Source organism: Osmerus mordax, chromosome 18 (assembly GCF_038355195.1).
Source record: "Osmerus mordax isolate fOsmMor3 chromosome 18, fOsmMor3.pri, whole genome shotgun sequence".
NCBI classification, from domain to species: Eukaryota; Metazoa; Chordata; class Actinopteri; order Osmeriformes; family Osmeridae; genus Osmerus; species Osmerus mordax.
The window spans coordinates 6,964,073-6,979,112 of NC_090067.1; the positions used below are offsets into that span (position 1 = coordinate 6,964,073).

A 15,040-nucleotide genomic window follows, 5' to 3' on the forward strand; every position below is an offset into this window, starting at 1 on the left:
AGCAGTGGGAACACAATCCTGGCCTATGACAGCAATTCAACTGGTAGAGAAATTGTTACGTCACATTAAAGGCAGCTTATCTGTAAACCTGTGGTAGCATACTTGAGGGTACTTATTGAGATGCATTAGTGCTTTCAGATTCTAAAGGTTTGTCCTTCCAAGTTTGCCAATTTGAAAAAAAGAAATGCCTTCATGACTTCCATAGCTCACATTGTATTCTCATCCCCCTATCTAATCTGTCTAGGAATGTCCTAGTAGGCTACAGTGCACCCCATGGAATGACACTAAGAAGGTTTTATGAAAGTTAAACATAATATCCTTGTCATTTACGACCCTGTTCAGCAGCAAACTGGGGTTAAAGTCAAGGCCTAAAACCACATCATTATTCGGAGCATTACTATACATTTGCTCCCTCCCTGCAACCAAATCGTCACGTGACCAACTTTTCAAACTTCCTGATGATCTTTGGTCCAAGGTAATGACAGCTCAGTTTCTCCGCATTTCAGAAAGAAATCTGAAACTCCTAAGTTTTATATGATAGTCTACCTTAATATACATCGTAAACTTCTCGTCATATCTTGTTCAGCATTGTCCAAAGAATGCACGAAGGATTAATTTACTGGGCATTCAAAAGTGACCGCCGGCGGAAGCCAAGCTAGTTGCTTTAGACTAGCCCTATTTGCTAACAGCGCAACATCGTCAACGTGGAAAGAAGGATGTGGATATGCTGACCGCTGCAACATCTACATACAAGTCAGATTTAGTGACAAGAACTCTCAACAGCCGCTGCAAAGAGCATGGAATGTAGAGAAGGTAGGTTAAGCATACACGTATTTCGTTTAACTAATGAATAAACTTCAATTCATGAGTGGTGCCCGAGACAGTTCAGATACGACCTCCCATTTATTTGTCGCTTGATGGTTTTGTGTTGTGAGCTGCTTTCGTTTTTTAAGAACTTCACGTTACAAGGAGAACTCGTGGCAGTTTTCTTGCAATTGAGTTAGCTATCTTACTGCAGTGATGTAGTTTGTTAGTATGAAGTAAGTTAGCAAGTTCGCCGTCAGAAGTTGGTAGTTGCATGAGTGACAAAATTATACAGTGTGTCCCCGTCCAATAAATTCATGCACGGAGATTGTTATTGCTTCTCACATAGGTCTATAGGGATTTTACCCTCTAAATGGCTCTGTGTGAGATAATTATATCTAACTTTCAAATTACTTTATATTGTTTTGAAGTTTGATTATTCTTTAGCTTTAGCTTTGAGTTTTGTCAGAGGTTTATAAGAGGTGTGATTGTAAAGCAAGGTACCTAAGTAATACATTTGTGATAACCATATACCCTAATGTTGCATATCACTTCTGTCACTATAATGACAGGTCATTTAGTTTGAACAAGGAGTCAATTTAGGGTTTAGGGTCAGGTCTACTGAGTAGCTGGTTCCTCTGATGTGTCATTGAGTTTACCATTCTAAGAATCTCCCCTCTAACAGGTCTGGCTTATCACGCTGTAGGTCATGCCCCTTCAACAATGTTGAGCTAAATTTCCAGTCTAATACTCGATATAATTTCATTTGTCGAGATGGGCATAGGCGTCAGTGTGTCGGAAGTCCATGCATTTCTGAACTCTGTATGATTATGCATGGTTTCTCTGCTTATTGACTGTGTTTACTCTTAGTGTAATCATCAGAGAGTTGTTTGTGTTTGTGAAGAAAGAGAGAGATCGTTCTCTCTATTATGTGTCAACAGTGGCTATTGGCTAAGACCTCTGACTGTATATAGGCCCCTCTCAGATTCAGGTTTGCCAGAAGTCCTGTTCAGCTAGTCCAGGCAAATAGAATGTTCAAGGAGCTTTGGAATGTTCCACAGTGTACTACAAAGGAACACCAGTTGTACTGATGTGTCATAGCGTAATGTGTGATCTATGTCAAAATGGCAATTTACGGTGGGGCTGACATGTAAAAAGCTTATGGGTTGTATGTCAATGCAGCATACTTCCTGGTCAGTTTTTATAGTGTTCTTTACAAATGTACACAAGGTGTCTGGATGGAATGTCTCTGCAGGTAGTGCAGTATACACTAAACCCTCCACACTGAACTCCTAGCAAAGCATCTACCTGAGCTGCTACTGTGGTCATGTCTTTCTTAAGATTAGGTGCTGAGTGCTCTGGTGCACACCACCCTGGACAGAAGAGATGTCAGTACAGTGCTAGACTGTATTAGACCACTGAGCTAAAGCCAGAGCATTAGTTCACAGACAAAAACATGGCCCTCCAACCCATCTCCATCCCAATATCTATACCATTAGAAACATTGGCCAAACTAGGTTGAAGTTTTAAAAAGCTTGGTTTAGGACTTTCAGACCAAGGTTTGATTATCACGATAACTTCTAAGCTGGCATGCCTAACCCTGTAGACCAGTCCTCATGAATCTAGCTTTAGGATCATATCGCTATTGCAAGGATGGATACACTTTTTAGTTTTTGTTGATGGTGTTCTGTTTTCTGTCTAGTGTAAGTTCAGGACTCCGTCTTCCCTGGACGGGGACCAGGTCTGTGAAAGGAGCCCGCTGACGCCTTAGTGGGGCTCAGCAGGAGCCCTCGGGCTTAGTGACTCAACAATGCAACACAAACCCAGACGTGGCCATGACACACACATACACAGACCCTAACGATTCCTAATCCAGTTTTGACAATACAGACAGCTCCGTGGTAGGGAGACAGACACCACAAGTGTATGTGTGCTCACACAGATGTGTGTGTGCGTGTGTGTGTGTGTGTGTGTGTGTGTGTGAGAGAACAGAATCCATCATCAGGGATATCTCAGGAGTTGAAAGGTCCAGGGAGGGGAGGGTGGTATTTCAGTTCTATTCAGCCCTAGTCTGTCACTACCATGGTAGAGCTACAGTACCCTGCTCAAATATTGATGTAGTGATTACACACAGGACAGTTGTAGTTCCGTTTTAACACTGATAAACCTGGCATACTTAAGGGGAGAGGATATATCTTGGATGGCTCATTGACCTTAAAGGGGTCAGTATTGCTGGGTGTTTGGAGAGCTTGAATGGGCAACGTAAAAAAAGAGTCACTGAAAAAATTAAAAAGTTGTCTACTCAAAACGTTGAACCCCTACACTTTTTATAACAACAACATAAACTGTTGCAAGTTTATACTTAAGACTGTGTGCCAAAGAAAGGGCAAATAAGGACACACACTGCAGTGTTAATCAGTCTGATCTAACTTTTTTGAAATTCATTCTATTTAATGAAAGTTTTAGCATAACCCTAAGTTTGTTTTTGTCAATGGTGGATGATGATTATTATCATTGTTCTGGTCGACTACTAAGCTGTCCTTGACATGTTTTCCTCATTTAGATGTGAATACTGTTGACCATAATTTCGCTGGCGGAGTGTAATGAAATGAGCCTAATGGCCAAGAATTGTGGTGCTTAAACAAATTAGCTTGACAGGAGTGAAAAACGGTATGCACAAAGTTTGGTTTCTCAATGAATTGTTAACCAGTAGTAAGACTAGCTGATTTCTTTATTCCAGCTGTCTTGAACAGTGTGTGTGTGCGTGTGTGCATCTTCCACAGAAGACTCTGGCTTGGGCACTGTAGTGTCCACTGTGTAGCGCTACTTCACTACTTTGCGTGGCCAGAGGGGGCGCCAGCAGGAGGCCGGCGATGAGGGTGCGCTGCTCACGCAAGCTCAACCTCCTGACCAAGACCTTCTTCCTCGTCGGCGTCCTGTGGCTGGCCTACGTGTTCCTGGCCCCCGCGTCCGCCTCCGGGGGCCGAGAGGATGGCGGGGGCCGCTCCCTGCTGGTCCGGCAGTTTGCCTCGCTGGGGGGGGAGGATGGGGGGAGGGCGGCGGAGCCGCCGACCAGGCCCGTTTACGTGAAGGCGCCTCCGGACAGCAACGCGCCCGGAGAGTGGGGGAAGGCCACCAGGCTCGACCTGGGGCCCGAGGACAAGAAGCTGGAGGAGGACAGCGTGGAGCGCTACGCCATAAACATCTACGTCAGCGACAGGATCTCCCTGCATCGCCACATCCAGGACAACAGGATGTACGAGTAAGTACACAGGTCCGACGGACGTCGGCTGGTGTCTCCCTGTTGCCCCTGGTGTGGCCGAGCTGGTCCTAGATCAGGTCACCACCACCACTCTGTGGTGCTCGGCAGGCGAAAGTACTAGACCCGTCTAGAGACCACTGAGCAGTTACACCAGTGCACATCTCCTCCCACCCCTCCTATTAATGAGTCCCAGACCTTGCGACAGGACGATGAGAATGTTCGCTAGAAAAGAGAGCGTTCTCCTCATTTTTATTCAGCTCCCCCAAAAAAGAAATAACTCAAAATGAGCTGTGTAACGACTCCCAATAGGCATCAGGGCTGTTTCGAAAGAGGTGTGTGTGTGTTGAAACTGTGATGGGATGGATGAATACCATGAATATAGTAGATTCGTAACGTTTGTGTGTGGGGTTTCACATTTCAGAAATGAAAACAAACGTGTTTGTTACAGATCTTTTAGCCCGATAGAGCAAAAACTGCAGGTAACCTATAATCACTGAGGAACAACAGCTAATCCTGGCACTACTAGCCCAACCCCTAACTCTAACCTTAAACCTGAAGGTCTTGACACCTCACAGATTTTACCATTAAAAACAGTTAAAAACACTAACAAGTGATGACATCCTGGTTGGAGAGGGGAATCTGGTAATCATGTGTAGCCCACAGATTAAACAGATAAGAAGCTCCACAAGCTGCCACACGTTTCTAATGAGCCTACAGCGGACTGAGCACTTACACCACACGCTTTGGATTACTCTCATCTCATGTTTTTGTTACTTTTCAATGTGATTCTACTGAGACATGCAGCTCCTCTTACATTTCAATGACTTTACAGTCAACAGGGGAATCTGTCTGGGCCTGTGGTTGGCTTGGAGTGAGGCCAGAACCACCGGTGAACCCTTCTGTTACCACACATAGACAGAGTAGTATACTTATACTCCCACCCCCTCCATTTAAAGGCCTTTTTTTCTCACCTCTTTTATCCTCTGGTGTTTCAGTCCTTTCCTCTATACAACCCCTCTCCCTTTCCCTCCCCCCTTATTTCCCCCTCTTCTCCCTGGCCTCTGAGGGCTGTGTTTGTATGTGGAGCTCTGGTGTGATTTCTCTTCTCTCGTATTCCTGTGTCCAGCCTCAGACCTAATGCCTCTCCTGCACCAGCCAACAGCAAAGCTCCCATGCAGCTTGAAAAGGACACGGTTAACTCCCAGACGTCTACATAACGTTGTTGGCTAAGGGTTTTGAAGTCATGGTTAGGGTCTGGTGTTCTACTCTCTACCTGAACGCCTTTGTTGTTTTTCTTGCTCGAACCCGCCTAACTCGTTTGGCCACCCCGTTGTGTTACAGGTGTCGAGCGAAGATATTTGACTACCGTCACCTGCCCACCACGTCCGTCATCATAGCGTTCTACAACGAGGCGTGGTCCACCCTGCTCAGGACCATCCACAGTGTGCTGGAGTCCACCCCCGCCATCCTGCTGAAGGAGATCATCCTCATCGACGACTTCAGCGAGAGGGGTGAGACGCCCCACCAGAGAGAGGGTGAAGAGCAGTTAGAATGAATAGAATGAAGATGAGGCATAAAGATCATCCAGATGACTGACACAGTAACTAACCGACATATGTTGTGGGTGTGCCTCACAATGTCTTCCCAAAACTGACGTGCCAACTTAACAGTTTTCAATAACAGGTCTAAGTGAGCCGTTGACAGACAGGTATGCAAAGGCGGATTAGTAGGACAGCTGGAAAGACAGAAGGCAAAAAAAACTATTAAAGAAACAGAGGATCATAACGGGGGGAAGGGGATTGTTCAGACTGTCTGTCTGAATTGAATGTCATGTTTATATTTGAGATAATTGGGTTGCTGGCCACACGATTTTCTCTCCATGACGTTACGCAGACGGCTATTACCTCAGCTGACCTCGCCTCACTTACATGACATCATTTCCTCTCCCTCAACCACTGAGACCAATAAGAATGTCAGCCATGCCACTGTCAGACCAGCTGTGTTCACAGTGGATGAAAAGACAAGGAGGGATCATCAGGCTCTCCTTTATAAAATCCATCATAAATGTCCTTCAGGAGAGGAGAGAGATATTTTTTCCCCTTGACAATAATGGCATAGCATTGTTCTTTTGAAAGCAATAGAAATCAGACAAGAGGAGAGCGTATGAGAGAAAGAATAGACAGTAGAGAAATAATAACAACTTTGACCTTCCTCTCTCTCTCTCTCTCTCTCTCTCTCTCTCTCTCTCTCTCTCTCTCTCTCTCTATTTATTTCTTTTTCTCTCTTTCCAGTCTATCTGAAGTCTCAGCTGGCTGGGTACATCAGCAACCTGGAGCGTGTGCGCCTCATCCGCACCAACAAGAGGGAGGGGCTGGTGAGGGCGAGGCTCATCGGCGCCACCTACGCCACGGGAGACGTCCTGACCTTCCTTGACTGTCACTGCGAGTGCGTCCCTGGCTGGATCGAGCCTCTGCTGGAGAGGTGCGTCACAACGCTGATCCTGAAACAAGGACAACGCTCTCAGACGGATAGGACGTATTAACAAGTGTTTTTCCATAGTAGCATAGCCTGTTTAGAATGAGAAACCACTAAAACGTGAGAGAAATGTGGACAAATAATAAATACCCTTTGTGATTAATATTGTGTGCTCGTGTTATAACGTAGAAAAACTATTGACACCATGTCCGGTTTCTAGGAATTCATATGGTCTGCATTTGTCGTTTGCAGGATTGGTGAGAACAAGAGCACCATTGTGTGTCCGGTCATTGACACCATCGACTGGAACACCTTTGAGTTCTACATGCAGACGGACGAGCCCATGATCGGGGGCTTCGACTGGAGGCTGACCTTCCAGTGGCATGCCGTCCCCGAGGCCGACCGCAACAGACGCAAGTCTCGCATCGAACCCATTAGGTCGGTGCCTGTCTGGTCGAACGACCGAAACGGGATGACCTTTGAACGAATATGAGTTCTTATCTGAAATGGGATGCTTTGAACCGAGTGAATATCTATATTTGTGCATCTGTGTTCCTTTTCTGATCTGATTGATCACAGTAGCTGTCTAATAAAGCGGATCATCCCTTTCAGGTCTCCTACCATGGCGGGTGGACTGTTTGCTGTGAGCAAGGCCTACTTTGAGTACCTGGGTACCTATGATATGGGCATGGAGGTGTGGGGAGGAGAGAACCTGGAGCTCTCGTTTAGGGTGAGTCAGGACTGGGGATGCCACAAGCTCCAGGACTGGGTTTTCAGATATTTTCATTGTTCTTTTGTTTTTCACGTTGCCTCCCTACTTCTCCATCGTTTTTCCCCGTTTCTCCAAACATTACGATTGACCTCAAATGTTTGTTGAGTGCTGGACCGGGACAAAAAATGGATCGCGACAAAAGCAAAAAGGATCTTGTATCTGCCTTCCCCAAAATAGATGTCCAAACATGTCATTATCAGTTGTTGTGAGTGGTTAGAGGGCTCCAGGGCCGTGAGTCTTAGTGTCTGCTTGCTGCCACCCGAAATGGCATCGCAACTTAGATAATAGGAGATGCCTTGTAACCAAGCCACCATCCCCTTTCACTTGTCTGTGTCAATAAAACTGGCACAGATTTACTTTTTGTGCGTTTGTTTGTGTGTATTTAGGAAAGATGGATGGGCTGTCCCCACGAGTGATGTATTATGGATGTGGAAATAAAATAGCTCTCACTGGGACACCATGCATCATTTATAATCCCCGCATTGTTTACAGCTGTGTTTTGGAAGACAAAGAAAATATGCCATAAACAAAAATGTTTGGTATGTTAAAGTAATGTGTGGTGCTCTCTCTGGCTTTTAGCATATGTTATAGCGAGAGCAAGATTGTTTTAATTTAGAGAATAACTCAAGCAGGCAGTTATTACATGTACACTAGGGAGTAGACTTACCTCTCCAGGGGAGCTTTACTGAGATGTGTAGTTGTGGTGGGAAAAAACAAGCAATTAAAATATGCAAATACATAGCATAAATCTGAGGTCCTAGAGGAGGTCCTAACAACAGTTTTTTGGACAATCTGGGATTTGTATTCAGTGGCAGCATGGGGGATTAAGAATCTGAGGCACAGGTTTATTGGGTATTCAACAATGTCGTTAATCCTGGGAATAAGCATTCCTTATGAGCCATGTGAATTATTGAGTGAGTAATTTTGTTGTAATGTAAATAGTTGTAACGTATACAATTCTTTATAGAACCCCCCGCCCACAAGTTGGTAGTACTCTATAATGGTCTAATTATCCACATTTCTAATATATTAAAAGAGTCCCTAACTGTGCTGCTCGCTCCTGGTAACACTTTAGATACAGACACTTGTAATAAGCATCAATAGGTCATAAGGCCATAGAAAGTTAATCAGTTATATTAACACATATCACACACACTAACGCTCCTGCATCTAAAGTGTTGCCCTCTCTCCTCCCCAGGTCTGGCAGTGCGGGGGCAGCCTGGAGATCCACCCCTGCTCCCACGTGGGCCACGTCTTCCCCAAGAAGGCCCCCTACGCCCGGCCCAACTTCCTCCAGAACACCGTCCGTGCCGCCGAGGTCTGGATGGACTCCTACAAGCAGCACTTCTACAACAGGAACCCACCGGCCAGGAAGGTACTGCAGCCAGCTCAGCTAACAGTTAACAAACAGTAGTTAACAGCCCATGAACCATGGCTGGAATCACATTTTCAAATACGACTTGCAACCTGATTCAGATAGCTCATGATAATGAAATCAAATGGACCGATGGCAAAATACAAGACTAGGGTTCTATGTCAAATACACCTCAAATATGTTTAAATAGGCTTGGATTAGAGTTGAAACTGGTCCTAATATTTGCATTTAGATTATTATTATTAAAGTTATCACTTAGTAAAGGCTAGTAGAGACTTGCAATTGTTGGCACGTTGCAGCTTTGTAACATACACACTCTGCCTTTAATGTGTCAAGTTCTGCTAAGTTCTTAGGCCACCTGTAGAGTATGTTCCTCATCCAGGTCCTCTGGTCCTCCTCTACAGCAGCATGCTGTGTCTACATGTACAGTACCACGTAGGAGAACCCCTGGGTTGTTCTTTCCACAAAGCACATCCAAAGCTCAGTGTCATATTTTGTCCAACGTTTATTTAGACTTGTGACGGATCTTAATGTCGTTATCCTTTCATGATAAATCTATTTAGATGTGAAGCCAGGCTAATTGAAATCACATTAGCTCTAAAAGCTACAAAGGTGCTATGGTTCAGCAGCAGTAGCAGAGATACAGAATCATAGGATTTATTGATGTCAAAAGGTGTGTGTACTTGCCAAGCCTCTCAGGTTCAGTGTTGGCTGACTTCAAAGTTTCATGTATCTTAGTTTCACCTCTCTGGAAATGTTCATTATTAATGGCAGGGATCTTTGATCAAACCATAAATTACCCTAGCTGAGGGAAATAAGGAGCCATGTGGCTAAATATGACCCTGTCCAGTCAAAGGAGATTGGATAGTTTGGGTGTCCTTATGCAGACTAAGCTCTACTACCACAACTAGCACTTCTGTAAATTTTGCCATGATAATGGCTTGAATTGTTAATGGTTTGTTAGCTAAATATTTAGTTTATTACACACAACACACAATATCAACAGAAACTCCCCACCTCCATCAGAGACACTGACTGTCTCTCCACCTTCAAGAAAAGGCTCAAGACGCACTTGTTCCGGGAGTACAACGGTACTTAGGAATGGTTCGCTTGACCCGATGTTAGTTTCCTCAAGGATCACAATGACTCTTGCTTAGAGACTTGTTGCTCTTGTGGTTAGTGGTAACTGATTTACATTTTTGTTCTCGCTGTGATATATTGTTTTTATTACTGTTGCTTGCTTTTTTCCACAGGTACACTTGCACTTATAGCGGTTAATGTTGTTTAATTGTAACTTGTTTAACTACATGCTCTTATGGTTCTTCCCTTTGGAACTTACTTTGGTTGTTCACAATGTGTGCTTCGTGTTTTGGCTACTCGCGATGTTTTGTGGCTATCTTGTTGTTATGATCAGTGACCTATGCACTTTGTAAAGCTCTCTCTTGGAAGTCGCTTTGGATAAAAGCGTCTGCTAAATGAATAAATGTAAATATACAATAGAATATATTATACTGTGTATTAAGGAACTATAATGCCTCCCCCAAATAAATACTTGTATCTGTAGCCTTACCCAATACCTCTAGTTTAACAGTTGTCTTATAATGATGCATTACGTTAATATAGTTGAATTATGTTTGACAAGAGGGTTGTTCAAACATTGTGGATTTATAAAGAGGCAACACCCAGAACTAGACAAACATCTGCAACACATTCCCAACATCAGAATTGTGCACATTGACCACACCCTGTTGGCTGGTTCAAAAGCTCCACCCAAGCAAACTCAACAAGCAGCGACGTCCTCAACAGGATGTAAACTGGGATAACCAGGAAACTCACACACAATGATGACACACAAACCTGATCACCCTAATCACCGTAAAAGAGTGTTTCAGAAAGGGAATAAACCTTGTGTGTGTTTCTCATACAGGAGTCTTACGGGGACATCTCAGAGAGGGTTGTGCTGAGGGACAGGTTGAAGTGTCAGAGCTTCGACTGGTACCTGAGGAACATCTACCCTGACCTGCATGTGCCTGAGGACCGAGAGGGCTGGCACGGAGCCGTGAGTTTCCCCAACTTGCACTTTGGATGAGCTGAGTGAAGATGCACATCTTTTCATTGACCTGCTACAGTAGTATGAATACTGCAAGACTTATTTCACTGGGTAAAGAGTGTTCTATTGTTTCGATATTTCATTTCTTGCAGGTTCGTAGCTCTGGGATCCATTCAGAGTGTCTGGACTACAACTCCCCAGAGCACAGTCCTACAGGAGCGCACATCTCTCTGTTCGGCTGTCATGGACAGGGAGGCAACCAGGTGAATAGTATTGCACTTCTGTTTAATCTCTCCTTTCGCCCTCCCTCTCTGCTTTCTCCCACTCTCTCATATCCCTCTCTTGACCTTATGTCTCTGGGATGGATGGCTGGCTGGGTAGATGTAATGAAGTGAATGTCAATAGTATCTGGTGACCACAGAGGAAGACAAGCTACAGTTCCAATACCTCAACACAGAGGAGCTCTTATACCGTTTCTTATATGGCTGCTTACACTTATATATAAATACCCTCCCTCTTAATATGAAAAACTAACAACCTTTTCTATATACTAGTATAAACATGACAGGTGAATATGTATGAGTTCTTGTGTGATTATTCACAGCCTACATAATGATCTCTCTATGTTGTATATTTCATGTCTGGGTCACTTCTCCCCCCTCCCATCCATGGATCTCCTCCACAACCCTTGTAGATCTGATGACCCATCAAAGCATTCAGAGCATCAGGTGTCTTATCACCACCACACAAGCAGCCACGTGTGACAGACCAAAATCAATGTTTCCACAACTGCCAAATGTGAAACGAGAACCTCGGTGTCTGTCTCTCGGTCTCCTGGGACCTAGTTCCATTTAAAAGATACATGAGCTACATTGAGCTTTGTCCCCTGCCAGGACAGCATGAATGGGTGAATGGCACCAATGATTGACTGGGTAAATAAGTTTGAGGCAGACACACAGACAGTGAGGAGAGGGAGAAGGGAAAGATGGCGGTTCTTGTTATTCCAAACTAACCATTACTCAGTCTAAAAGATGCATGAGGAGGAGAGGACAGAGGCAGAGATGAGAGGAGAGGAGAGGGGGGAGAAGCATTGGTGAAGATTGATTACCTGTGGCTGTTTAAAGGGCACCAAGGGTGGTATTGTTGTTTGGTTTGTGACAGGCTGGAAGAACACACCTGGATGATGAGTTGGTGGGTGGAGGGGTGGTGGTGGTGGGGGTTAAGTCTTTATATGTCCGGGTGATGGAGATGGCTATGGCTTTGTTCTCCATAATGAGATGCCATCACGTAAACACAAACACACACAGACATACACACAAACACACACGCGCACACCTTAAGACGGGCTGTCGGGGGCAAATCTTGCCGTCTTAGTTGTCGTAGTCAACAAGGTCGAGAGAAGGAGAGACAGGGGTGGAGGAAAGGGGTTCGGATAAGGCAGGAGAGATGACTGGTGTTGACACGTGTCTCTCCAACGGAGAACACAAATTCTCTCTCACGCTCTCTCTCCCTCTCTCTCTCTCTCTCTCTCTCTCTCTCTCTCTCTCTCTCTCTCTCTCTCTCTCTCTCTCTCTCGCACCCTACCCCTCTCTCCCTCCTCCTAGTACTTTGAGTACACATCACAGAAGGAGATCCGCTTCAACTCGGTGACAGAGCTGTGTGCTGAGGTGCTGCAGGGCCAGACCCACGTGGGGATGAGGCACTGCCCTCGTGACAGACTCCCCAGGCCTCCCTCCATCATCTGGGAGTTCAGAGACGTGAGTGTCACGCCCACCACCGTCCCAGACACCAACACACGCTGCCACCACAGAAGGTGTTGGAACACAGTGTGTTCCTGTACGCTCACACAAGCACAGGAAAGCATACAAACCTATAGGACACACACACACATTGCATGTATGCGCACACAAGCAAGGGGGGCAGCATGTTGTATGCAAATGGAACGACAGCATGCCATACCTTGGGCTCCAGTTGTGTGAGTGGGAATGTTTGCTCCATTGCAGGACGGCAGCATCTACCACCCTCTCTCCGACTCCTGCGTCACGTCCTACCGCACCAACGAGGGACGCACAGACATCCAGATGAAGAAGTGCTCCCCTGCAGACAAAAACCAGCGCTGGACGTTTGAGTGGTGACAGGAAACAGGAAGCAGGAAGCGGCATTTCAAGTGACCTTTTGACCTTGTGTGATGGCCTCTGTGGTGCGTTTTCCTGAAACTCATTTTAATGAACAGAAAGATTTTGTTCAACGACAAGATGTTTTGGGGGAGCGAGGACTTTTAGGATGCAAGTCTTGTGGCAACGTTTTTTAAACCATGACCGAGGTAAAAACCACAAGGCCTGTTTCCTGTTTGACAGTGTACAGTATCCCTTCCGGTGCCTTCGTCAGATGAAAAAGAGGCCAGACCACACCTGAAGTGCCAATATTTCTACCCATCATTGTTAATTCTGTATATACATACACACATTGTGTTTGTATTCGCTTTTAGACTGTTCTCTCTTGTGCTATACTAGACAGGTCTGTAGACCATGTGCCTTGAAACGTGGGGGGGGTCTTCATCTTCCTTAACCCTTGTGCTGCCTTTGGGTCACATGACCCAAAGGTTCACAACGAACCATGGTTGTGTTTACCCAATTTTATTCAATACAAAAACAAATAAATAGCATTTTCTTTTAAACTTCGCAATGTGGGGGGTCTGAGACAGCCCAACGGTTAAAAGAAAATGCTTCAGTTTGTTTTTGTATGCGGTAAAGTTGTTGCAATACGACGGTGGGTCACAATGACTGATAGGTCAGAATGACCCGAAGATAACACAAGGGTTGAGTCCTCCTTGACTAGGAAGCTCATTACATTTCTGATGCTGAATAATTCTCTCATCAGTGTTTTGACGTCAAAACCTGGCACACATCAGGTGATCAAATATATACTTCCAATAATGTTTTAAGAATGTCCATGGGCGATAGGAAATGTATCTACACTTATATACTATTCTATAATCAGTCTTGGGTCTACACGTTGACTCTTAAGCAGTGTCTACTTTAAGTGAGACATTACTCTGAGACGGTGTGATATCTTTGAGATATTACTGCACGGCCCATGACTGTACAGAATGCTGTGACAGTGACAATGGTGTGGAATCATGGGAGAGTGATATGCTGTTGGGAGCAGAACTAGACTGATCTAACTCAGAACTATGTCTCAGGAGACGCCCAGGAGTCGGGCTACAGGCTGTTGGAGCAAGACTTGAAGACGTCTGTTGAGCGTTTGTTAAGCTTAACGTGCAATTTGACCGGAGGGAGGGGGACACAGTGAGAAGACATGGGGTCCATGGTGGCTGTTAGATTTGACTTCTGTGGACTGTAAATTAAAAGTTGCCCTTCATACAGTACTAGCCTACTGTGCCTCAAAGTCTCACCTCTGCAGCCTAATGGACAGACCTCGCTTTAGCACACTGTGTTCCTACTATTGACCGTAGGTTTGACAAGTTCATTTCAAAGAATCATGTGTCACTCTCCAAACTTGCTCACCAGAATTCTGCTATATCCTTCCTCCCTTCTAAACTGGGATGTCTTTGGGTTTTTCTAATGGGGCTTGATGGGGTTTTTGTGGACTAAAAGAACATACATTAGATCTTCATAAAAAAAGATTTGATGTAACTTGATTCTTATTTTTTGCAGTTGAAGTGCTTGTTGATTTCTTTGTACTGCAGGTGATTTGATATAAGTCTTTTGTGGTGTTTTGCACTTTATGGCTTTTTGAAATGTTTTTATATGTTAAGAAATGGTTGATCCTAGAAAACAACTCTTTACTATGTATTTTCTTTTCTGTTGTTTTTTGTAAATGATGTGATGCAAATGATAAGGGAATTGTGCGTGTTTGAACTACTAATGAAGCACAAGAGATTGAGAAGTTAATCACATGATGAAACAAATTATGAAAATGACGTTTGTTGTGAATTTCGGAAGGATGGATGCTTGGAACATTAAAAATAAAAAATAAATTGGCAGAGTGTATGAACGCTTTTATATGTACACACGGTTCTAATTGGGCATCCTTGCATTGCATGGGAATATCAAGTGTCGGTAACAGTCGAGCCTTTGTTTTTGCGCCATCTAGTGGCACGAAAGCTTCTATGAAAATAGTGCCATTTGTCAAGATGCCATAGATGTCCTCATGCATAGAAAAATAAAACACTCCGGTTGCCTTGTCTCTTTGTTGTTTTGACAATAAGAGTACTCAATCAAACAGTAGGGCACTCGAATTACCTTCTCGTTGCCTCAATTATTTATCATTTTAATTTGC

At 44.5% G+C, this 15,040-nt stretch overlaps 1 protein-coding gene across 2 annotated transcripts; it reads left to right on the plus strand.

Annotated features, from left to right (window-relative positions):
• Positions 1-542: 542 nt before the first annotated feature.
• poc1bl (POC1 centriolar protein homolog B (Chlamydomonas), like) lies at positions 543-14,978 on the plus strand. Of its 2 annotated transcripts, none has more exons than XM_067255219.1 (11): positions 543-813; positions 3,545-4,066; positions 5,408-5,577; positions 6,358-6,547; positions 6,794-6,979; positions 7,154-7,271; positions 8,512-8,688; positions 10,616-10,747; positions 10,891-11,001; positions 12,343-12,495; positions 12,742-14,978. In XM_067255219.1, exons 2-11 carry the CDS (start codon positions 3,678-3,680, stop codon positions 12,871-12,873), a joined length of 1,758 nt encoding a protein of 585 aa, XP_067111320.1. In that variant the 5' UTR covers positions 543-813; positions 3,545-3,677; the 3' UTR covers positions 12,874-14,978. The 2 variants fall into 2 exon arrangements, with proteins under 2 accessions (XP_067111320.1, XP_067111319.1); XM_067255218.1 differs by having other exon boundaries at positions 3,588-4,066.
• Positions 14,979-15,040: the final 62 nt, after the last annotated feature.

Excerpts from the sequence above, each read along its gene's own strand:
- poc1bl (XM_067255219.1), top strand. The coding sequence starts at position 3,678 with ATGAGGGTGCGCTGCTCACGCAAGCTCAACCTCCTGACCAAGACCTTC. Across the intron at positions 6,548-6,793 it reads ATCGAGCCTCTGCTGGAGAG|GATTGGTGAGAACAAGAGCA; the intron begins GTGCGTCACAAC and ends TGTCGTTTGCAG. Across the intron at positions 8,689-10,615 it reads GGAACCCACCGGCCAGGAAG|GAGTCTTACGGGGACATCTC; the intron begins GTACTGCAGCCA and ends TTTCTCATACAG.